Genomic DNA, 24,637 nt, shown 5'->3' with positions numbered 1-24,637 from the left:
TAACGCTCGCTTGGGAAAAGTGAGGCGTTACAAAAATATACTTATATTGAGGGGACGAGAGATTTAAATACCTTGAGACATCAAGATATGAGATCATTAATGATCTAAAAAAAAAAAGATACTTAATAATTTTTTAAAAAATAATCAAATAAGTTTAACAAATATGTTGAAATAATAGAAATATGAAATACATCTCATATTTTAATTTTTTTCATTTGATATCTTGATTAATAAATGTTGCGTACTAAGAAAGGTTATAAAGATAATGAGTTATTATTTTTTTATTTAATAAAAAAGCAATACATAATATCATTAATCGTCACTCTTCACGTAGTTTTTCCTCCCTTTCTTTTTTCCTTCTCACTTTTTAACGGTCTTAATTTACTCGCAGAAGGCCGCGAGAAGCTCCGAACGGAAATGTTCATCTTCATCAGCCGAACCTTCCGCCGGAAACCGCCACCACTCTCTCTCTTCGTCCCGGTCCACCACCTCACCGTCACCGCCACCGCCACCTCCACCTCCACCTCGAACCTCCGCGAAAAGTACTCCTTCAAGCCCCCCCCTTCTCTCCACCAAAACCCTAGCCTCAAACCCCCTCCAGCCTCCAAGGAGCAAAAGCCGCGGTACCGCCCTCCGTCCTCGCTCGACCGCAGCGGCGCCAAGCCGCTCCACTCTGACCTGCCGTTCGATTTCCGGTTCAGTTACACCGAGACCAGCCCGGCGGTGAGACCGATTGGGCTCCGCGAGCCGAAGTACTCGCCGTTCGGACCGGACCGGCTGAACCGGCCATGGACCGGAGTGTGCGCACCGGCGGTGGATCCGAGAGTGGGATCAGTGGAAGGTGGGAAGGAGGACCCGAAATTGGAGGAGAAGCGGCAGAATATGAGAGAAACAATTCTTGGGGAACCTTTGACAAATGCTGAGAGGAAGGCGCTGGCGGAGCGGTGTCAGAGGCATAGAACGAAGCGGCAGATTAATCTAGGTTTGGATATTATTGATTTTGCAATTTGTTTGATCTTTCTAGTTTTAATTTTATGATTAGTTTCTGTTTCATGATTCTTAACAAAATTATCGGTGCAGGATTTAGCTCAGGGAAGTTAAAGAAAAGCAACTTTTTTATCTTGAAGTAATCACGATCTCACGTAGAATTTTGAAGTTTCATATGAGCTAAGTAGCTTTATGACAAGGGTGCAGCAGCCCAAACACGATAAAAAAGATAATTTATTTATTATTTTTGCTAGTAAAAGGGTTACACAAGGGGCCAGCACGGTGCAGAATGGACCTTGCACAATCCCTGCCCTACCTCTGATTGACACTGTTACTGATGTTGCACCCAAGGTTTGGCCAGGGCACTAAAGGGAATCTCCAATGGCATCTGTGGCAGTGTTGTCGGCCTCATTTGGCCTTAAATTTCACTTAGGGTGCGTTTGATTGTAAGCATAGAATTTGCATGGAAAGAAAATATTTTCTAGACAATTGAATTACCTAGAATTGAATTACAGGAAAAATGTTAATTGAAGGTGTTTGATTGACTTAATTTTTTATCTAGAAATTGTTGTACTTTTTTAGCATTTGATGTTTGATTGCCATTATTTTCCATGGAAATAGTCATATACACACATGTAGATAATCAATAATCAAATATACAAATTAATAATCAACTATATAAAATAATCAAATATACGCATATTTAAAAAATAAATCAAATATACATACACAAAATAATCAAATAATTAGGTAGTGTGTCTCTAGTTGCTCAGCAAGTTCAGCCACAGTTGCTGTTGCCGCCCAGCCACAGCCGCCGTCGCCGTTCAGCCACTGCAGCCATTGCCATCGTCGCTGCTGGTTGAGTCACCGTTCATCGCCGCCACCTACCATGGCGTGGAATTGCCACCCCTGCATCGCAATTTTTGGTCTTCCTCCTACAACGTGTTCATTCGTCTTCTCCAGTCACCACCCACGCCTTCGCCGTCACCTATGTTTTGCAATTTGTTGATGGTTGCTGCTGTAAGTTGCCGTTGCTCACTACTTGTCAATGGCCACCGCAACTGTCGGATTTGGCCGATCCTTCTCTTCTCCTGCCGATCCTTCTCTCCTCTTCTCCGTTGATGGGTGGTGGTGGAAGGGAAAGGCCAGCTATGTGGTGGGTGGGTTTTTTCGTGAGTTTTTCCATTTCCATGGAAAATTGCCCCCCCCCCCCCCCCCGGGCAAGAAAACCAATTCCAGCAAAAGTGGAAGAATAACATCACGTGACCACAAGTGAGAAAACATTTTCCATGAAAAATTTGGCCAATCAAACACCTCAAAAGCTGGAATTTGGGTGAAAAATGACCATTTTCCATTGAAAAGATGACCAATCAAATAGACCCTTAAGCATGTTGGTGGGCATCTGTCTGTATTTTAATGAATACATAAAGAAAGTCAAATGGAATAGGGGTAGAGGCAGACCAAAACAATCTTCATGAGAAACCTTAAACATGATGTGGGTTATGATGATCGTATAGAAGATATGGCCATGCATAGAGATGAATAGAAAGCTAAAATTCATATAGCTAACCCCATCTAGTAGGATTATAGTTTAGGATTGCTGCTGTTGTACATCAAGAAAATCAAATGTCAGATAAAACTAAGTAAAAGAAGAGAAACGTGAATGAATATAGGGGGTGTAGAAACTTTGTTTTGGAAGCTTATCCATTTACTTGTGCTTCTTAATCTTTCATTTGTTTCTTCTACCGTCTCTGATTTATATGGTATAGAAAAAGAAATATTGGCATTACTATATTCACTTCCTGGGTTCTAATATCATAACAGGAAGGATTTTAAAATTGATATATTTCTGGTCTTAGTTGTCTCAGGTTGGCCATTAGTCATTTTATTCTTAAGTTTGAGAAGAATCAGACAGAATGGCATTATTAGGTAAATGGGTTGGGATCTTAATACTCTTACCATTTTTATAATTTCTTTTCGATATAAACACAGCTCAACCTGTGTTTGTAGAGTTTTAAGTGATAGATGTATAGGATGTTTTAAAATCATATCATTCAAGAAACTCAGCATGGGTGAGGAAATGCGTTTTCTCAAAAGTGCTTATCTAGAACTAGTACAAAACTCTCTAAAAATTCCTGAGAAGGTTTCATGGAAATTTAGGGAAAACATTTTGAAAACTTTGGGAAAATGTTTATGGTATGGTTGGATACAAATTAGAAATTCTTAAAATCTTTACAAAAGCATATCTAAAAAAACTCTACAAAAGCATATGAAAAAAATTCTGCAGAAATATTTGAGAACTTAATCTATTACTTTCATTATTATTTTTCTTCAAGTTTTAATTCACGTATTATTAATTTAGATTTTATTAAAGTATTATTATAGGTTTTTAATAAGATTGATTCCTTGAAATTTCAGTTTACTGTTGCAAAGTTTTTCATATATTCCCGTTTCTCATTCGATTTTTAATCAATTCCTCTTTCTTGTTTACCTCATGCTTATTGGGCACACTTCTGGCTTTCACGTCCCATATTTGATTGTTGATTCTGCTTCCTGTTCTGATAACTATGGCTAAAATCTCACTCATTCTGGTACTGTTCCAAATATTCTCCCAGATACACATGTACACACGAAGATGTGGGCACACATCTGTTCTCTCACATCTTGCATTCATGGTTTCTTTTGTAGGGAGGGATGGTTTGACTCACAACATGTTGAATGATATTCATAATCATTGGAAACATACTGAGGCAGTAAGGATAAAGTGTATGGGTGTGCCCACTATTGATATGAAAAATGTTTGCTTTCAACTAGAGGTACTCTGTTTCTCTTGGGTCTAGTTTTGTGTACTTCCGTTGATTTCATTTGTTTTGAGGTATTTAGTAAGGGGTAACAGAAGGGCATTCTTTTTGGAAGTAAGCATCAATTTATACGAGGCCATTCCTTGGGGAAGTAACATTCAATTTATGCTATATACTATGCAATACTGGTAGCTTCTGGCTGATGGTGCCTATTGACAACAATGTCATATATATCGTGTATATATTCTTGTCAATTTGGTTATTTTTCTTATCTTAATGGATTTTAGATATTTTTCTGTCTTTTTTAATTGAAGTTCTATGTTTGCATTTTAGGATAAAACATTTGGCAAGATTATCCATAGACACTGCGGTCTACTAATATTATATAGAGGCAGGAATTATAACCCTAAGAAGAGACCTGCGATTCCTTTAATGTTGTGGAAGCCTCATGAGCCCATATATCCAAGGCTTATCAAAACTACAATTGATGGCCTTAGCATTGAAGAAACAAAGGAAATGAGAAAGAAAGGATTAGCTGTTCCCGCTTTAACAAAACTTGGTAAACCTTCTCTGTCTGTAGCTGCTTTTATTCCCATTGCTAATTATGGTTTGTAACAGTTAGTTTCAAATGCAGCTAAAAATGGCTATTATGGTAGTCTTTTACCTATGGTTCGAGATGCTTTTCTCACCAATGAGTTGGTTCGGATAGATTGCAAAGGCCTTGAAAAGAGTGACTACAAGAAAATAGGCTGCAAATTGAGGGTACAGCTATAGCTTTTCTTTAATTAATTGTCTAGTTGTCTTATCAATGTGAAATTTTTTTTTAGTAACTTGTTTCATGTTCATTGTAAATTGGCTCCGCAAATGCATCACGGGATGGGTGTTTTCTGGGGTTGACAGGATTGACTGATATAGGGGTTCAGCTTAGTCAAGCCAAATACTACCTTGCTAAGTGGATCTTTATTGAAGATAGAATTTGGCTTCAGCTTGATTTAAGTGTATACAGGAGCTTGAACTTGATTGCGTGCATACAAACCAACAATTGAATAATCGGCTTAATAGGCTGAATCTATAATTCAACTTTATTACACACGCTTAAATTGAGTGGTTGCTGATTAGGCTCAATTGAAGATTATTTGTATCACAATGCAACTAAGTAGAGAAAGGGTATATTGTCTGTCAAATAGGTCGAACTCTTTTCTAGTATCTGTCATGACCAGGAAATGGAGGTTTTTGACTGGCAGAAGTCCCCAGGGAGATTGTGGAACCCACTAGGGACCTGCAAGCTTTATACAGATCAAATAACATAATATCATCTATTAGATGAATGATTGGAAGATCCTTAAATGAATCTAAATCAAAAGATGACTTGTATAGGATGAATAACCTCCAACTATTAGATACCAAGCCAAAAGGGGTACAAGTAATAAACTCTGTAATTATTCCATGCCGCCCTCATCATGGGCTATAGAACATTAATTGTCTCATAACTCCACATCCAGATATACATCATAAGAAGACAATAGAGTACAGCAGAAGGGGTGGACTAAAGTTTAACTGTACATATAGAAGTGATGCAATGTGCATCCAAGAGTGACACAAAACTACTCATAAAATGATATCCCAAGCCTACCCAGGTGTCAGGAGTCCCAAGCTGAAGCGAAAGCCAACATTACCAACCAAAGGGGTAAAAATTTGGAAAGTATTAAACAATTGGGAATGAGTCACAATGAAAAGTAAGCCATGCTATGGTGGTAGGAAAAAATATTATGCGATAAGAAAATTTTTAATGCAATTAAAAATTTGTGCTTAGGTTAGGAAAATAAAGTGTAATGAATAACTATTTTAATGCAAGGAAATTGTGAGAGAATAATTTGGAGAGAAATACTTGAGAGATTAGCCTCTCTTAACTTGTTATTTATAATAGGCATAATGGGTCTTAACTTACGGGCTTAACCTATGACTAATTTCAAGGCCTAATAATTACAAACAAAACACACATAAAATATATACAATTATATTAATAATTCTAACACTTCTCCTTAAGTTGTATCCTAAATATTTTATGCATTAAGCTTGTTACAAATATATTCTACCCGATGACCCTTTAGAGACTTGGCGAAGACATCTGCAAGTTGATTATTGGAGTTAACAAACTTTGTAATAATAACACATTCAACCAACTTCTCTCTAATAAAGTGATAGTTGATTTCAATATGCTTGGTCCGTTCATAGAACACTAGATTGGAAGCAATGTGCAAAGCAACTTGATTATTACAAACAAGTTTTATAAAGGACACTTCACAAAACTTGAGTTTCTGCAAGAGTTGCTTAAGCCTGACGAGCTCACAAGTTGCATTAGCCATTGTCCGATATTTTGCCTTTGCATTGGATCTAGCTACTAAATTTTGTTTCTTACTTTTCCAAGAAACTAGATTTCCTCCCACAAGAACACAATACCCAGAGGTTGACCTATGATCAGAATGAGATGCTGCCCAATTTGTATTTGCATAACAACAAATATTTGTTTGTCTCTTATCCTCATAGAGCTCTTTACCTGGCTCTTTTGATGTATCTCAGAATTCGGATAACAACATTCCAGTGAGAATCACATGGAGAATTGAGAAACTAACTAACTACACTCACAACAAAAGCAATATTAGGACGAATGACTGTGAGATAGTTCAACTTGCCTACCAGTCTTCGATACCTTCTAGGATCTGAAAAGAGCTCCCCTTGTCCCGGCAAGAGTTTGACATTTGGGTCTATTGGAGTGTAAATTGGTTTTCAGTTCACCATACCAGTTTCTTCTAAGATATCAAGTGCATACTTCCTCTGAGAGATCGAGATACCATCTCTTGATTGTGCAACTTCAATACCCAAGAAATATCGAAGTCTACCTAGGTCTTTGGTTTGAAAATGCTGATGTAGATGTTCCTTTAGCTTCTGTATGCCCACTTGATCACTCAAAATTAGGTGGTTGCTCCATATAAACCTTTTCTTGCAAATCACCATGGAGAAAGACATTTTTAATATCCAGTTGATAGAGCGGCCAATGACGCATGGCAGCCATAGAAAGAAATAGGTGAATAGAAGCCATCTTAGCAACATGAGAGAAGGTATTACTATAATCCAGTCTATAGATCTGTGTAAAGCCTTTATCAACCAAGCGGGCCTTAAGACAATCCACTTGTCCATCGGGGCCCACTTTAGGGATGAACACCCACCAACAACCAATTGGAGTCTTTCATGGTGGTAAATGCACCAAATTCCAAGTACCATTTAAATGTAAGGCTGCAATCTCATCTAACATAGTCTGGTGCCAACCAGGATGCGACATGGCTTCACTTATGGTTTTAGGAAAGACTTGAAACAAAGGCACTACAAATAGGTGACAAACGATCATAGCACAAAAAGTTATAAAGAGGGTGTAGATTACGAGTAGACCGTGTACCTTTGCAGAGAGCAACAAGAAGGCTATTGGTGAGACGATCTAGAAAATTTTCTCAATTTTTAATTACATTGAGCTAATATCCCAAATACATGGGCTGGGGCTTAATCACAGCAGAAGCTAAATGAATATGAGACACACCACTCAGGGGCTTAATCATACATAATAGCACAATAACCAGTCAAACCAAACAAGCCACAATGTCCGAGCCCCTGATCACAACTCGCACCTCAAGGATATTTTTAGTTGGGATTGCCTTGTATACACAGTCACCTATGCCTGACACACCAAATGGTCTAGTCACGGCGTCAACTCCCACACCTGGAATGATGGTAAAAACAAGATGAGCTACAAGACTCAACAAGCATGACAAAAAAATATAGGTAAAGCTGGGAATAAATCTCTCACACCAGAATACATCCCACCAAATGTAGACAAGACAAAGATAAGAAAGAAATAAACCATACCTGGTATACGCCTCGCTACATAACAATGGTAATGCTGGGAATACATCCCTCACCCAGAATACGCCCGCACAAAGTGCAATGCTGCATATGAAAATGCCATGCCATGCCATACCATGCAATAGTATAACCAGTGCTCGGCATAAATATAACAATGCACATAACGGTCCTTGGGGTCCACATAGGAAATGCACATCCTGGCACCCAAGTCCCAGCATACAAACCTGCCACAGCCATGAATTATCTGGCATAAAGCCCATGAGCCCGAGGCTCCCACAACACGATCCACATGAGCCCGGGGCTCCCTTCACAATTACATATCAAAGTTCCCGAGTCATAGCTATCTGGAGCCCAGCTCACACTCATAGCTATCGAAGGTCAACTCCATACCATGATCCACAACCACATATCGGAGTTCCCAAATCATAGCTATCTGGAGCCCAACTCACACTCATAGCTATCGAGGGTCAACTTCATATCACAATCCATGTCGTACAGAACCATGCAATGCAACAGATAATAAATGCAATGGCTTTTGCAGCATTAACGTAATGGAAGGCCCCCATAAACCAAGTATCAGGTCATGCTACGCCCACATAGGAACCCACACAGGCAGAATGCTCTAAATGCACATGCTCACCTATCATACCCAAATCGGCGCTTAGTTGGCCAATCGGGTTATGTTAATGTGCACACTTCCCCATACATACAAAGCATGATCCCCAATGAATGTAAGCCCAATTCGATGCACTATAATGTCATGCATTATGCCACATAATGGCAGAGTCGGTCCGCAGTGACCAAGTATCGGTCGACAATCTGTGAGCAGGGACAACCAGTCGACAGCTGCCCTCGGCCTGAAGACGGTTCGCCTCAGTGTTACCAAACAGTCAACACGTTATCTCACCGGACGACAGCTCACGTCGTCTGTTATTACCACTCACACCCACAAAATTAAACCATAACCACATCATGATACGCACAACACCTGTAGTGGGTGTCTGGCGATACTAGCTCGCCCTACCCGTCTATAGTCTCTCGTAACAGTTGATAACTGACGCCCATACATCCAGCCATCAACTGCCACGACCCAACGATCGATAGACAATAGCTGTGTATCCCACACCCTACGACTCACACAAGCAAATCCCAAGACTCCCAGTTACAACAGCTCACCCTGAACGGTACCCACAACCACAACTGACTCACTAAGAACCTAGCTCAAACTAGGTTCGGCATCATTCCCAAGGAAGTAGGGGCGATACAATACCCCGTAAGCACTTATCAAATTAAACCCTAGAAGTCTCCTATTTAATTTAATTAAATTTAATTTATATAACAGATACCCACAGTGCACGTAAACAATTTCTAAAACCAAATCAGGTTAAGCAAAGAAACGAAATCCACAAATCGAAGGAGATTCACAAAAGGAGTAAGGAGCTTGCCTTCAATTAGCTAATTTCAAGGTTTTTTTATGCCAAAACGTCGATAAATTACTACACACTGCAAAATAGTTTAATTCAACCAAAATTAGTAAAATTACATCCTAAATTAAATTCCAACCGTACAATATTTTCAGTATAATTTTCCTCGCATACCTGAATATTCAAACCTTGATTATACCTAATTTCTACAATTTTTCTTGAATTTTTCTTCCACATTTAAGCTCCTGAGCGCTGCCCCTTCTTCTCTGAAATTCCCTCACTGTTTGCTATTAATTTCATGGTCGAATTCACCCAAAATCGGAGGTTAAAAGGTAAGGGATTGGGATGTCCAGCGTTTGCCGCGTGGCAGCCCAGATTGTGCCCACCGCCTAGCCCCAAAACATTTTGGGGCTAGCTTTGCTGAAAAATCAGCAAATTTCCTCTGGCTGCGCGCGCACTCCTCTAAGCTCGAACCCACGACCTGTTGTTCGCCCTCCTCACGCACTTGCCATCTGGGCTAGCCACTTCCTCAATATATACACTCACATTATTAAATTTAAGGGAATCCCAGCACCTTTCTAGAAAATTACATTTAAGTCCCAAAATTTCCAGAAATTACCCCATGCACCACACTTATTAAATACTCTTATACCCCAAATTCCTATAATTGCTTACCCATTTCTTTTAATGCAAAATAATTTAATATTTCCTTTAAACCATGAACACTCAATAATCACCATAAACGCAAATTAAATTAATATTTCCTTTAAACCTACAAGTATTTAATAATCACCTTAATTATAATAATTAATAATGATTAACCATTCCCTATTTAAATTGCTAAATATTTCCTATTCCCGATTAAATTAATAATCATTAATTATTCCCAAATTATTAGGATGTTACAATTGGGCTCAGGATCTGTGGTAGGAGGAACCACTGACGGAGAGAGTGAGTCAAAAGAGTCTTGTTCAGGAGGAATGTTGGCGACGACAACGGTCTGAGGATGACGATGATATGTAAGAAGGGGAGGATCTGTGGAATGTGAACTTGAAGATGGTAGTGGGGGGTTCATAGAGGAGGAGACAGATAGACCCAAAAAGGGCAGCAGAAGAGAAGAAAAAGGAATAGGCAATACCTGGTCAAGACTCTATGAATCAAGCTGAGCAAACTAGAAGAAAGACTGTTGTTCAAAGAAGGTGACATTAGCAGGCATAAGATGGCGGTTCAACTTAGGAGAGTAACACTTATAGCCTTTTTACAATCGGGAGTAGCCGAGTGTTATGGTCCACTGCAAAGTATGAGACTTGTCCCACATCGGAAGTTTAGACTCTTGGTGTGGGGTTTATAATCTCTCGGGCATCATCTCCTTGACAACTAGGTTTTGAGGATGAGTTCTACCCAAGGGGTGTAATAGTGGTATCAGAGATGATCCTATGTCTCCCAATTGTAATCATGTGGCGACGATAGTGATATCGGCATTGCAGTGTTCGTCCGAGACTAACCGTGACTAGTGCACAACCTGTCGTTGTGGGTCTCCGAACTGCAGAGCATGGTGGCATGTTATGGTTCATTGCAAGGTATGAGAGTTGTCCCACATCGAAAGTTTAGGCTCTTGGTGTGGGGTTTATAATCTCTTGGGCGCTTTCCACTTGATAACTAGCTTTTGAGGGTGAGTTCTACCAAAGAGGTGTAACATCGAGAAAGATACACTCGAGAGATTTGACAACAAGTTTATCTTATCGAAGCGAAAAAGAATGCACAAAACAGATACATCCAAATATACGAAGGGGCATAGAATAAAGTGGTTGGGTAAGGAACAAAAGAGAACGATGAATTTTGTCTTATAGCACTGAAGATGGCATGTGATTTTTTAGATAACACGCAATAAGAACTTCTCCCCAAAATTTGGTGGGAAGATTGGCATGTAAAAGTAGTGTTCGTGCAGTTTCAATGAGATGATGATTTTTGCGCTCAGCAACACCATTTTGTTGAGATGTGTAAAGACATGAAGATTGATGCAAGATCCCATTAGCAGTCATGAATATAGTAAATTGAGAGGAAAAGTACTTAGGGGCATTATCACTATGTAAAACACGTATAGAAACTCCAAATTGTGTTTTTATTTCAGCAGTAAATTTTTGAAGACAGAAAACAATTCAGACCGACTCCTCATGAGAAACAACCAAGTGCAACGAGATAAGTCATCAATAAAAGTAACGAAATTTGAAAACCTAGAGTAGAGTTGACTCGACTGGGCCCCCATATATTAGAGTGCACAAGGGAAAAGGGAGCCTTAACTCTATTATTGACGCGACTAGAAAAAGAACTACGAGCGTGTTTACCATGCTGACATGACTCACGATGAAAAGTGGATAATGACGACAAACTAAGAACTAATTTATTCAGTTTGGAGAGGCTCGGATGACCGAGACGAGAGTGGAGAAGGTCTGGGGAAGCCGCACTAGTGCAAGCTACTAGCGAATTAGGCACATCAAAATGATAGTGGTCCTATGACTCATGCTCGACGCCAATCGTCTGCCCTATACCCCGATTCTGCACACAAACAGAAGTGGAAGTAAAGGTTATTGAACAGTTTAGTTCTCTAGTAAGCTGACTAATAGAAAGCAAATTAAAATGATAACATGGGACATAAATGACATAATTTAAAGAGAAATAGGAGGTAGGAGAGGTTTTCCCTATCCTTTTAACTGGCGTTTTGGTGCGATTGACAAGAGTGATTGTTGGTAAATGTTCAAAAAAGGTAAGGGTAGAGAAAAGATCTTTATTACCACACGTAATCGGTGGCACCAGAGTCCAAAATCCAAGGCCCAATAGAGGGGTTTTGAGTAACATAAGCCATGAGATTACCAGTAGATTGCTGAGATGCCTAAAATTTCAAGAAAGCCTCATTGTTAGTAGCGGGCAGGGTTACCATCGGAGGGCCCAATGCTGGACTAGGGTCACTCTATGCAACGTGAGCCACTTGGGATGTCTACCACTTGGGATGTCTAATATGTAGGAGGGGCAGTTGGTCTACCATGTTTCTTCCAACACTTGTCTTCCTTATGCCCCTTCTTTTTGCAAATGTTGCACTGAGGGCGAGAACGACTACTGGACCGACCTTGATTACCACCTGAAGTCTAAGACACAAGAGCAAAGGCCTCGGGAGGGGTACCTGTAAAAGCTCCAGTAGAGGAAGAACTGCCATCCATATTAAGCAATCTTTTGTATATATCTTTCATAGTAGGGTTAGTGGACCTAGTCAAGATCTGACGGCGAACAACCTCAAACTTAGGCTTGAGAATGGATAAAGTAAGAACCATGAATAATTTTTCCCGTTGAGAATCATTAGTGGCTTTGGAAGTAGCATATGGAAAAAGAGCTTCAAACTCCTGCATGAGAGAACACATCTGGTCTAGATAGGATTCCATAGATTGACCCTGCTGGATGTTTTTGATAGAGTGGACAACAGTATAAAGACACCGAATATTGGTGGTATAATACTCAGTAACTTCCTTCCAAATCTCATAACAAGTTTCAAACGGTCGAAAGAGTTGCAAAACATATCAGTCAATGGAATTCCATAAAATATTACACAACTGAGCATCGACTTGTTCCCATTTAGCCTTGTTGGCTGCGTTGACATCCTCTGCCTTCTTGACGAGATGGTCTGCTTGTCCTTGCCCCTTGAATCACATCTTGATAGCGGGTACCTATGAGAGATAATTGGCATATCCTATCAACTTGTCAGAGGTGATAATATAGGTCCCTATGTTGGAAAGGGTGAAGGATTGAGATGCAAATGAGGCACCAAAAGTAGAATTGGCATCACTCAAGGACAACATGGTGCGGTTCAGACGAATAGACTGAAAATCTGGTGTTTAAAAGCTGTTGGGTAATTGATACACACAAATCAGGATAGTTTTTGGGAAAACAAACATCAGGGACAGGTTTAGGAGTCTTCGTTGAGGTTCCGGTGAGAAGACGTTGATATTCTAGTGATGCATGCATTCCCACGCATTGACGCGTGAGGACTCCGGCGACGATGGGTCTTCAATGGTCAACCAATTTGATGATGGCGAACATTGTGGTGGCGGTAGTACTGGCAAACGGTGGTCGGACAACGAACGTTGAGCCTTGATAGAGAGGCAAGGAGAGAGAAAAAGAGGATTTTTAGGGTTTGGAGACCTCTGGAGAAGGATACATAGCGGCAACTTAGGGTTTTCCTCACTGGTGGCTCTGATACCATGTGAGAGAATAATTTGGAGAGAAAAATCTAAGAGATTAGCCTATCTTAGTTTGTTATTTATAATAGGCATAATGAGCCTTAACTTAGAGCTAATTACAAGGCTTAATAATTACAAATAAAATACACATAAAATATGTACAATTATACTAATAATTCTAACAGAAACAATACACACATATGCAAGGAAATGAAACATGTATGGGACTGTCAGATTAGAATGATAACCCAAATCATCAACCAGAGCCAACACAACAAGTATCTTTCTACTGTCTCAAAAATACATGTAAGCATGCGTGTTCATCAATATGCAAAGCACTCGCTCTGCTAACTAGGACGGGATGTGGTTCAACTAACATCACATGCAGTCAGCCAACAGAGTTCTAAAATGACTACTCCCAGTGCACCAATATCACATAAAGGAAGGTGGACTATATATGCATAGGAAACATCAATTTTCAAACACATCATGAATGTATTTCACTTTTATGTATATATGCACAAAAATGAGTATATGAAGCCAATTATATCATCCATCCGATAATGACCCACCTAACAATATAACACCCTTGTTTCCTGAAGTAGTGGCGGAGCATGCCAATTGATGCAAGAATAAAATAGGTGCACGTGTATAACATATAGATGAAAAAGGTATAATGTAACACCCTATATTGTTGCTATGTCCATGGGACCAAGTTAATATAAATAAATACTGTAAGATATGTGCTTGGAATATAAAGATTGCAAAGCAGGCAGGTTAAAACCTCAGGTAAGGAGCTGAAATTAAAATCAATTTTGGGGGACTAGATGAAGAGATAACTAGCTGCATTGTTGAGATTTTATTATTCATAAAAAGAAGATTCTAATGGTGTAAAAATTATTAATTTTGTTTAAGGTTTATGAAAACAGGGTTACTGGCTAATTAAGTAATTAAGAGTAATTAAATTGGGATTAAAATATTCTTCATCAAGTTCCAACAACTAGTAGAATTCTCTAGCATCACGTGGGGACTTCTAGAAGATGGATGAATTATCAAGGAAGGGATGAAGCAGGCAACTGGGAGTCAAGCTATGAAAGAAACACCTATCAAAGGGTAGATGGCAGCAGCTATTGGGGCTGCCACCACTCCCAACTGCTTCAGCAGCTTGAAGTGCCTATAAATAGGCCTTCCATCCATTTTGTTTCAACACAGAATGTTAGAGAGAGAAGCTCTTCATGAGGTAGAGATAGAGAGGAAAGAAATGAGAGAGAGTGAAAAGCTGAGGAAGAAAAGGGAAGCTGCAAGGAGAAGGAAAATTGCTGATTTCTTCACATATAATGGCTTAGGTAAGGTGCATTATATGGCTTCTTATGCGGAGTGCTAAATGATTTATGCATGAAATGGTTTTATGGCAGCCTAATGTTTATGTGGCATCTTGTATGCATGATATGCGTGCATAATGTGGGTATGTTTTATGAAAATGTTGAGTCTAGACTCCTGCCATGTGCATATCACCATTTCAGCTAAGAAAGAACATTATGAGAAAGGTGGACTTGTTGACTAGTGTGGGCTAGATAAGGGATGGGAGGTTGTATAAAATTACATATGTTATCTTTAAAGTTTAAAGTAAGTCATACCATGTCTGATAGCATGTTGATGTATTAAAGCCAGACATGTGATATATATGAAATGACAATATTATGTGAAAGGGACTTGTAGATTAGTGTGGGCTAGATAAGGGATGGGAGGTTGTATGTATCTTTAAAGTTTAAAGTATGTCATAGCATGTTTAATAGTGTGTTGATGTATTAAAGCCAGACATATGGTACTATGAGATGAAAATATTATTGTAAATATTATTATCTTAGTCTAATATATATATTTATGATAAAATGTGTGAGAAAAGTGTAACCCTTGATAACGAAGACAAATCTAAGACCTTAATGGGAACTAATGACTAATTACACGTGAAGCATAGTTGTTAAACACGCGCCTAGGCACAAGGTGCCAGTTCAGCGCCTCGCTTGGGCTGAGGCGAGGCGATTTCAGTGAGACCCTCGCCTTGCATGGTGAGGCGCTGAGGTGAGAGGCGCGTCTCATGAAGCTTAGGTTTTAATTAGAACCTGGACAACCCAATTTCTCCCCCTCTTCTCGGTTCCAGTATATATACATTACAACATATTTACATTTCTTTAGTTTAAGTAAATATCCACATTTTCTTTTATTTATATTTTACCTTCCATTTATTTTAATACATAAATGTAAATAAGAAAGTACCCCCCATTTGGATTCAATAAAAATATCTAAAAAATCAAAATCCATAATAATAAAAAAATAGAATTTTGGTTTTAGTACAAATTCGGGATTTAGCGATTTTACCACCCCCAAAATACATACCTACTATTTTTTGAAAAATTCATTAAAAATCATTTTAACAACAATGAATATTAGTTATCAAAATACCGGGAGATAGTTTTTCAAAATGAAAACATTTTTTTATATGTCTCCTTATAATGCGCTGATCTTCCAGATTTAGAAAAATAGCATTTTTCAAAATAAAAACATTTTCTTGATTGTGGACTTGTAGTGTTTATATGTTTGTTTAGAACTTTGCATGATGATTGGTACTTGTTTGAGTTTGGGACTTTTAAGTTTGAACTTTGTTGAAATTTCTAGTTTAGAAATTGCACGATAAATGAATCAACTTTGATGTTGTTAGTTTAGAATTTGAAGATAATGAATCATTAATGATATGCATGTGTTATCATTGATAATTTGATAGTTTTTTATGATTTTACAAGATTTTGAGTTTTTTTTTCTAAAAGGTGCGCCTCGTTTCGCAAAGGTGCGCCTCGCCTCGTGTGCCTAAGGCTCTAGAACCGTTTGCGCCTCACTGTGTCTTTTAGAACTATGACATGAAGGTAGCAGAGGGGCATTCTTCTGGTGGAGAGGCTCCTTTGCAACTTAAAGTGGTGGGGTTGCGAGGCAACGCCTAGCTAAGGGGCAGGGCACTATTTAAAAAGTCCAAGTTATAAAAAAATAACCATCAATATATAATGCAACTCCTCATAGGGCATTGGCAAGTACAATGCCAAATTGGCACTTACTAGGGGTGTAGCTGGTACGTCTATACGCAAAAAGTTTTTATTTTTATTTTTTTAAAGATCAAATATGCACAAAAGGTTAACCATTAGAAACACAAAGCAAAATGATCAAGGAATAAAATAAATTTACCCTATACAATCCTAATGGCTTAAAAAAATCAATTCTATGCAACAAACAAATTGAAGTGGGGTTAAATAGGAATAAAAATGTTTGAAGTAGCCTTGATTTTACGAATTGGGTTAAGTTGGGTCACTAGCAGCTGGTAGGTTGCAGGGCTTGGGCTAGGTGCAGGGTTGTTCACCAAGCCTAAGCAGGCTATGTTGGTTCAAGTTAACCCAATAAGGCTAAGCCCTGGCTTGGGCAAGCCTAGGCCTAGGCAGGTAACCCAATAGGGCCCAATCATGGATAGACTTGTGCTTAGCCCAGTTTGGTGTGTTTTAATCAATTTGGCCTATTTAACTTGTAATTTTTTTTTTTTTAATTTAGGTGTTGGCCTCAATTCAAATAGGTTGAACTGTGCTTATCCTAATTTAGGATGTGCTATCCTAGTTGGCCTAGGGCCACTTCTATGTAAAGTAATGATAGGATAACCCTATAACCAAAAAGGGGTGTTTTTGAGAGTTCAAAACTTTTAGGGTTTCAGGAGTTGGAAAAGGATGCCTAGGATATTGAAACAACATAGGGCTTGTTAAAGGGCCTGATGGTCATTAGTGGCAATCTGCAGCCACTAAGTTGGTCAAAACCATGTCAACAAGGTGGTGTTGTTGATGTAGGAAGAGATAAACACCAAAGGTCAAGGGTTTCAAGTAAGGAAGCAAAACTAGGGTTTACAAGAGACACCGGAGAAAACAACCAAGACACTTGAACCATAACAGGATCATACAACCCCAAACATCTAATAAAGAAAAATGCCCAAGAAACCAACAATGGAACTCACACACGCATAGATTTAGGTTAAAAAAGGGTAGTCATGAAAAAAACCTATAGATTGGGTCTTATAAACTAAAAAGAACCACACACAAATACTAAGATTGACTGAGAAACAATGAGGAAACCAGGGTAACTAGCCAACACTTATCCAAACGGCAACAAAAACCAGGGGAAAACTGCACAATACACCCAATATAAACCCAACATCACTGTGAAATCCAACTTAGGCATGTTGATGACAAGATGAAAGAGGGAAGATACACACATGGGAGCAATGTATAACACTTGTAACAGAAAAGATTCCAGGCAATTCCACTGTTGGGTGTCAGTAACTAACCCTCCTACCAAGATATCACTGTATACACCATGATAGTAACCAAAAAAAAAGCAAAGAGGATCAAGAAAGAGAGGGAATCAAGAGGCAAAATGTAGAACTATGGTTTTGGTTAGAGAAAGAGAGGGGAGAAGGGGGGGGGGGGGGGGATGGTGGCCCCAAACTATATGCCCCTCCCAAACCCTAACGACCAGCACTTGGGCCAGTCCTACATGGGCCTCAATAGGTTTTGTGGCCCATTGGGTGGTGAGGCCTTATGCAAACAGGGTTCTGGCCCAATTCTCATCTGTTATATATGTTTATTCAACTTTAAGTATTTTTGAAAAATTAGAACCTTAACAGTATTGACACAAAAACTTTGTGGTGTCAATTGGTTGTCACATGATCCACATCATAAAAGCTGCTTTAACACTTCTTTTATAGGCTTGGGCTTGGTGTGTTGATACAAGCTTGCAATGCAGCGTTGATTTGTGGCACAGTTGATCTATCTAGAAGATTTGAATTCAAATAAACTCAAGCTACTCACTTCATTTTACACCCCGAGAGAGAGAGAGAGAGATAGGGTGGGGGGTGAAGAATGCATATCCTATTTGTATGTGGAGAGCTTAGCATATTAACATTCATTCTTTCCATCTGATAGGTGTTGACCCTATTGATGTTTAAATTCATGTTTTTGTTGAAAAAGTAAGCAGGATCAGTTAAATCTTAATATGAAAAAACTTTATTTAAATACATATTTATGGTTACTTGGAAGTCAATTGGATTGTATTGGATGTTAACCATAGATTATTTATGTCGGAGGTGTCGTGTAATGCATAATAATTTGAGGCAGTTAAGTTTACTCTGGTGAAGAACATATTATGTGGCCTATTTTCTTATTTTCCTGGACTTTATTTAATTAATTGATGTCTTAATTCAACTGTTTGATGCTGGTCATATAATACTTTTACTGTACATTTGTCAAATAATAATAATAATAATAAATCAAAAGAAAGAAAAAAAATGTTTTGCCATGCAACTTTATCCAGGCGATACCTTCTGCTGGATTGTAGCCATTATCATTTCATTATGATCATAGTCTGCCTTCACTAAAATTTTTACCTACCTATTTGCAAAGTCATCATCAACTTAAACAGTGAAGCACATGCTTATCAGGCCTTTTGCCTAAATGAATGTGACCCTATCACTTTGTTCTAAATGCAATCTGACAGTGTAACTCAATTTCATTTGTAGCTTCCAAATGAACTCAACTAGGGTTTGGAGGGGGAGAAAGATTAACAGTTTAGGAGCAATGAAATTGGTGTGACCGACCTTTCAGCCAGATTTTTGCACAAGAGGGAGGTAGAGGAATCACAACTAAGGATGATGAGTTGAGAACTACCAGTATGCATATTATATGTAACCAGATTTACTGATCATTGCTCTCCAACAGTAGTGCTATTTGTTATTAAATTGTTAACCACCAGTTAATCTAAAAGCTTAAGTTGTTAGATAGAAGGTTAACTTTTATCTTTTATATTATCATTTTTACTCTCAACATACCCCCTCACATGTGGCCAAGCTTTACTGCATAGTTGGTCCAAACAAGTAGAACAATTTAAATATTGGGTCAGTAATGAGGTATGAACCCATGACCTTTGCTTTCTTTGATACTATATTTAAATATTGGGTCAGTAATGAGGTATGAACCCATGACCTTTGCTTTCTTTGATACTATATTGAATTGTTAACCATTATTTTATCTAAAAGCTTAAGCTGTTAAATAGAGGATTAATTTTATTTTTTATATTGTCATTTTTACTTAACATTTTTATTACGAACCATATTCAACAAAAATGCATATTATCCTTTACAGTTTTACATATGTCTGGCTCTTAACCAATTAGAGTGTTCTGAATTTCTGAACAAAAGATAAATAAATAAAGAACGAAAAGAAAACATTACAACATATTAGATCGAACTGATTAGTAACAGCTAAACCTATCAAAGTAGTTGATTGAATTCATATCAACATCTAATATCTTGCCTCACCTCTTCTTTTCCCCTCAATATGAACTTGTTTCTTCCACTTTATGAGTGTTTATCTAGTTCAACAGAAAAGCCAGATTGTTAAGGGCCTGTAATGTTTTTGCGGACTCATCCAAAATTAAACAAACTGACTATAGTGATTGGTAAAAACACTTGTAAGGTTTGGGAATTGGGATGCCAGCTTCTGCTAGAGGTCTTCAATGACAGTTTAATTTGCAAAAAGTTATGTGGTGTTCTCTTCATGTTTCAGTTTTGAATTCATTTTCAGTTTTGTGTTTTGAGATTACTGAAAATGCGTTCTTTTTGTCATTATGAAAAATTGTTTCTCAAAATAGAAAACTGGATAACACGTTTACTTTGGAATTTTGAGAAAAAATATTTTATGATATTTTATTCGATAAATTTGATTCAAAGTAAATTGTAAACATTTATTAGTGAATTGTAAATTTGATTCAAATGCTTTAAACTGTAATACAAGAGATAATTGATAATCCAATCGTATGTAATGCATTGAAATTGCAAAATGCTTTCTAAAGCAATTTTCGATTTGGCTCAACTATTAGTCCAATGATAAATTTATTTTTGCCTGCAAATTGAAATTTGACGTTAATTACAGGATTTAGATTACCCATAACATGAGACACTGAAGAAAGGAATTATAAATCATAAAATAACAGAACATTGGTTTATCATAGACAGAATTCAAAATCGTAGAAATATCATTGGAAAGGAAAATCAATAGAAAAAAGCCATATTACATATTTAGTTTAGTATTCAAACAAAACATAACAAAAAAACTTGCATACATATTCTGATTCTCCTTCCTTGCTATTGCACAAGATTATTACAACCACATCAAGCTTATAAACCATCAAATTAAACCCTAATTCCAAAATTGAAACCCGAAAGAGGTGTCGCAGGAGGAAGAAATCGTAGAAGGAAGAAACAACTGGCTAAGGTGAGGCGAGCAACAATTCGAACAACAACGGTGGCTGGAGACGAACGACGATGGTTGTTTCACGATGGATCTGGGTTGTCGGTCGCGATGCAAGGGGAGCGACGATTTGAACGGCAATGGTGGCTGGAGATGAACGACAATGGTCGTTCTGCGGTTGGAGGTGGTGGATTTGGGTTGTCGGTTGCGATGCAAGGGGAGCGACAGGGGGTGATCAACGGAGGCCGTTCAGTGGATTTGGGTTGTTGGTCTCGATGCTCGACCGTTTGGCGGTTGACCGACAGGGGGCGGTGATGGCAGTGGCGGGCGTGGATGGTGGTGGAAGCTGAGCCATGTAGAGAAGAGAAGAAAGAAGAGAGAAGGAAGAGAAGAACTTGGAGAGTGTTTTCCGCATTTTGGATTCAAAGAGCCTGTTTTGGCTGAAAACAACGTGATTTAAGTGTTTTGAGTTTTGTGTACAAATTCTTTTTGTATTTTGGAAAATGCATTTTTGAAAACGGGTAAGTAAATGTGTTTTGAGTATTTTGAAAAACTGAAAAACGGAAAACGGCTTGGAAACAACAAAGAGAAAAGGCCTTCAGCTTTTTCTTTTCTGTTCTTCAGGGAATAAACATTTAGCTCAGATTTAACAACTATTAGAGCTGGGAGATCTGATGGGGTGTTCTAGTTCAATAACAACAATCATCACAAGCTTTAATCCTAGTAGATGGGTTCGGTTACTCAAATTTTAGACCTCAAACAACACCAATAATATATGACTTTAATTGTTAGTTGCATCAATGCATTTCATGAATGCTAGAAAAAGTAGGTTGATGAAGAAAACATGAAACTTGGGTGTTCTGTTTGTTTTGCAGTGACTGTGCTAGCTGTTAGATGGATACATGGCTTGTCTGGTCAATTCACTATTATTTTACCTTTAGCTTATGCATTTCCATTCATCTTTCAAACTTTTGAAGCTTTCAATTTCTTCTTCATGCTGTTTTGCACTATATGCACAAGGACATACTTTCTATATGACATCCTATTATCATCTTACGAAGAGGTCTCTAAAAGTTCCAGTGCTATTTTCTTCTTCTTTGTTCATTGGGTAGAGAAAAAGATGGGGTTACGAGTATCCATATCTTGAGCTGTCACAAGGGAAAAAATATTTATTTGTTCAAATTCATTGTAATATGTTCCAAGTGTGGCAAAAGGCTGCATATTCTTTTCTTTTCTCCTTTTTCACCCCTCCCAGTCAGTTTTTGCCAATTTTTGCCACCTTCAATCTTGAAGGAACATTTTCACATTTGTCCCCAAATCTCTAACTAGAAAGGAAAAACAAGTTATATTGCTTTGTGATTAGTTGAATTACTGATTTAGTAATTTTAATTTATTAGGTTCATATAAAAATCTTAATTTCTATCACACGATCAATTGTGAATACCTGGTTTACTGAAGTAATGGCTTTTAGGAACAAAATGCACGGTTGATGGATATTGGATAAAACTGGCAGAACTGCGGCTTTGTGAATTTTGAGCTCCAGGCTCCAATAGATTGATAAAATGCAACAGGTCTGAAGCATGAGATCCCAACAACCTGATGTTGGCTACATAAATTTTGTTTCTTAGCAATATAATCTCCCACCTCGTGGGATTAAGGCTTGGGATTTGTTGTCATGGTGGTGGTGGTCGTCATTAGCAATATAATCAGCCAGGTCACATTGACTATCTCATTTTATCTGCCTTCTTCTTTGCCCCTTCTTCCTATTATTTTAGTAGGCTCTTCCTCTTTCTTCCCATCTCTCTTACTGGTAATCTGTGACTGAAGCAGATTAGTTGCATCTGCTAAGCTTCCTAAGCATTTTAAACTTGGTTCTAAACTTATTTTGCCTCTATGTGATCCTATTCGAGTAGCTTTCCTTTGCATACCATCTTTTATTTATTTTTTTAAAGAATGTAATATATTGTTGTCTGCTTTTCCTGCTCCATGCACTGCTGCGATTAATTTTAATACCTTGTAATGGAAATGGATCCTGCTGCTCCAGTTTTTCACTGAGTGTTTCCTGAACTTATTTTGACCTTTTCCGTTGTCAGTTATGCGCTCTACTTCTAAATTATTTCTCTTTCTCTCAACTTTCATGCAGGACTTAGTGCCATGTATCCTAGTCACATTTGACAAGGAGCAGATTGTGGTCTGGAGGGGGAAGGATTATCAACCCGCAGAAGATGATTACTGCTTTGCAGACCGGGATCCATTTAACAATCCGGGTAATGGTTTGGTCAGTGATCCAGAAGAACCAGGAAACTCGGACGATGGCAGCTGCAGTCAACAGACTCAACGTGTATACGAGGAGGAGGCCTCGTAAGTTATTGCAAGGTACAAGAGCCATGTGTTTTGTATGTGGTCCATATTGCTCATTCATTGGTCATATCAAGAAGACAGCTAAGAGAATTGACCTATATGATCCATAAACCTCAGCCATTTCACTAGGTCCTTTTTTCCCTCGTGCTCATTTGCTGCCTCTGGGGGATTGATTGTACAGCCCAAGGAATCATCCCTTTAGTAGAATACTTGGATATTTTTCAGTATGGGGTTCTCATATGCTTTGGTGAAAAAGTTAGCTGTGCTCGGCCTTTCCTTTTAGGGAGAGTGCATTTTGTGTATTCAGAAGAGAATATATATATATATATATATGGAGTTAACTTTATTAAGATTAGATTGGGATATTCCTTTAATACATTGACGGATCTCCTTTCATGACCTCTCATTGCTCTCTCATTTTCTTCCTACACCCTATCCTAAGAACCCTGTCTTTAGTGACAGCACTGCCCAATGGTTCTCGTGTCTCATCCTCTTGTTATAGAGTTGCCAGATAGTATCGCTGTAAAACAGCCTATTTATAAAGTAAGCAAAGAGTTTTATGTACTGTGGATGTCTTATGAATTATTTTTATAGATGTTTGTTCTTTTGAGTATATTGTTATTTAAATATTTTTTAGGTTGCTTTTAAATAGAGAGATTCCAAATGATGGTATTTTATTTATTTTTATTATTTAGGTCTAAATCCACTATAAATTGAGAATTTTAAATTAGCGAATGATAAAAGTTAAATAATTCTATTAAAAAGGCAATCTTATGTAATGGATATGTTCAATGTGATAGCAGTAGGATAGAGGATGTTGTTCTCCAACCTCAAGCGGGTCAATGGGTACTGTTAAGTTGGTTAGAGGAGGTGTGTGGCTGTAACTGATGCTCGAGTAAAAGAGAGGGGATAGACACTAAAGTAGAGGAGGACAATCCCTTAAAATTAGCCATAGACTTTTCCGAATCCTCGAAAGAATTATTTGGTTCAAAGAAAAGAAATAAGAAAAAGGAGAAGGAAGAGATACAAAAAGACAAGGTGATTGACTACTGACTGTGGGTGGGTGGGTGGGCCGGCGTGTGGGCAGCTTATTAGTTGTTGCAAAGATGAGGTTGCTTGCTTCCCCTTTTTAAGTGTGGAAGTCACCAACACAATTAACGCTAATCGCTTTTCTCAGCGACACAGATACATATATATACATACCGCATTCTCTTTCCCACACCTCCCTTCCTACCTCTTTTGCCCTAAAATATCTTTTCCTTTTCCTAGTAGTCCGAACTCTCACGAGTTTTTTTGTTTCTGCTGCTGTTGTTATTGGTGTTGTTTAGTCTGACTTTTCTTTTTATTTACTTTTTTTTTTTTTTTACAACATGGGAGAGTAGTAGTTGCACTCTCATGCAGCTTCAAATTCAACTCAAAGTGGGTGGTTGAAGGCATGATTGGATTTGACGTGTTTTAGGCCCTGTTTCAGTTTGATTGTTAGGGTAAAGAAGAACGAAATGAGGGGGGGGGGGGGGGGGGGGGGGGGGGGCAAAAACCATGATGAGGGTTGATTCACGCGGAGCATCACAAGTTGGAATGTTTAATAA

The 24,637-nt window shown here is 38.3% G+C and overlaps 1 protein-coding gene across 4 annotated transcripts; it reads left to right on the top strand.

Moving 5' to 3' along the window:
* The first annotated feature begins 340 nt into the window (after nt 1-340).
* LOC127802037 (CRS2-associated factor 1, mitochondrial) lies at nt 341-24,560 on the top strand. Of its 4 annotated transcripts, none has more exons than XR_008023254.1 (6): nt 341-982; nt 3,676-3,803; nt 4,122-4,347; nt 4,423-4,550; nt 18,959-19,108; nt 22,831-22,978. XR_008023254.1 is itself a non-coding variant. In XM_052337677.1 (6 exons), exons 1-5 carry the CDS (start codon nt 418-420, stop codon nt 23,050-23,052), a joined length of 1,269 nt encoding a protein of 422 aa, XP_052193637.1. In that variant the 5' UTR covers nt 341-417; the 3' UTR covers nt 23,053-23,063; nt 24,431-24,560. The 4 variants fall into 4 exon arrangements, 2 of the variants coding, with proteins under 2 accessions (XP_052193637.1, XP_052193636.1); XR_008023253.1 differs by having other exon boundaries at nt 18,959-19,066; nt 22,831-22,968; XM_052337677.1 differs by lacking the exon at nt 18,959-19,108 and adding an exon at nt 24,431-24,560 and having other exon boundaries at nt 22,831-23,063.
* The last annotated feature ends 77 nt before the right edge of the window (nt 24,561-24,637 follow it).

Source organism: Diospyros lotus, chromosome 5, assembly GCF_014633365.1.
Source record: "Diospyros lotus cultivar Yz01 chromosome 5, ASM1463336v1, whole genome shotgun sequence".
In the NCBI taxonomy this organism is placed as follows: Eukaryota; Viridiplantae; Streptophyta; class Magnoliopsida; order Ericales; family Ebenaceae; genus Diospyros; species Diospyros lotus.
This window is presented reverse-complemented; position numbering and strand designations above follow the sequence as displayed.

Excerpts from the sequence above, each read along its gene's own strand:
- LOC127802037 (XM_052337677.1), top strand. The coding sequence starts at position 418 with ATGTTCATCTTCATCAGCCGAACCTTCCGCCGGAAACCGCCACCACTC. Across the intron at positions 4,348-4,422 it reads TCCCGCTTTAACAAAACTTG|CTAAAAATGGCTATTATGGT; the intron begins GTAAACCTTCTC and ends TTTCAAATGCAG. Across the intron at positions 4,551-22,830 it reads AAATAGGCTGCAAATTGAGG|GACTTAGTGCCATGTATCCT; the intron begins GTACAGCTATAG and ends ACTTTCATGCAG.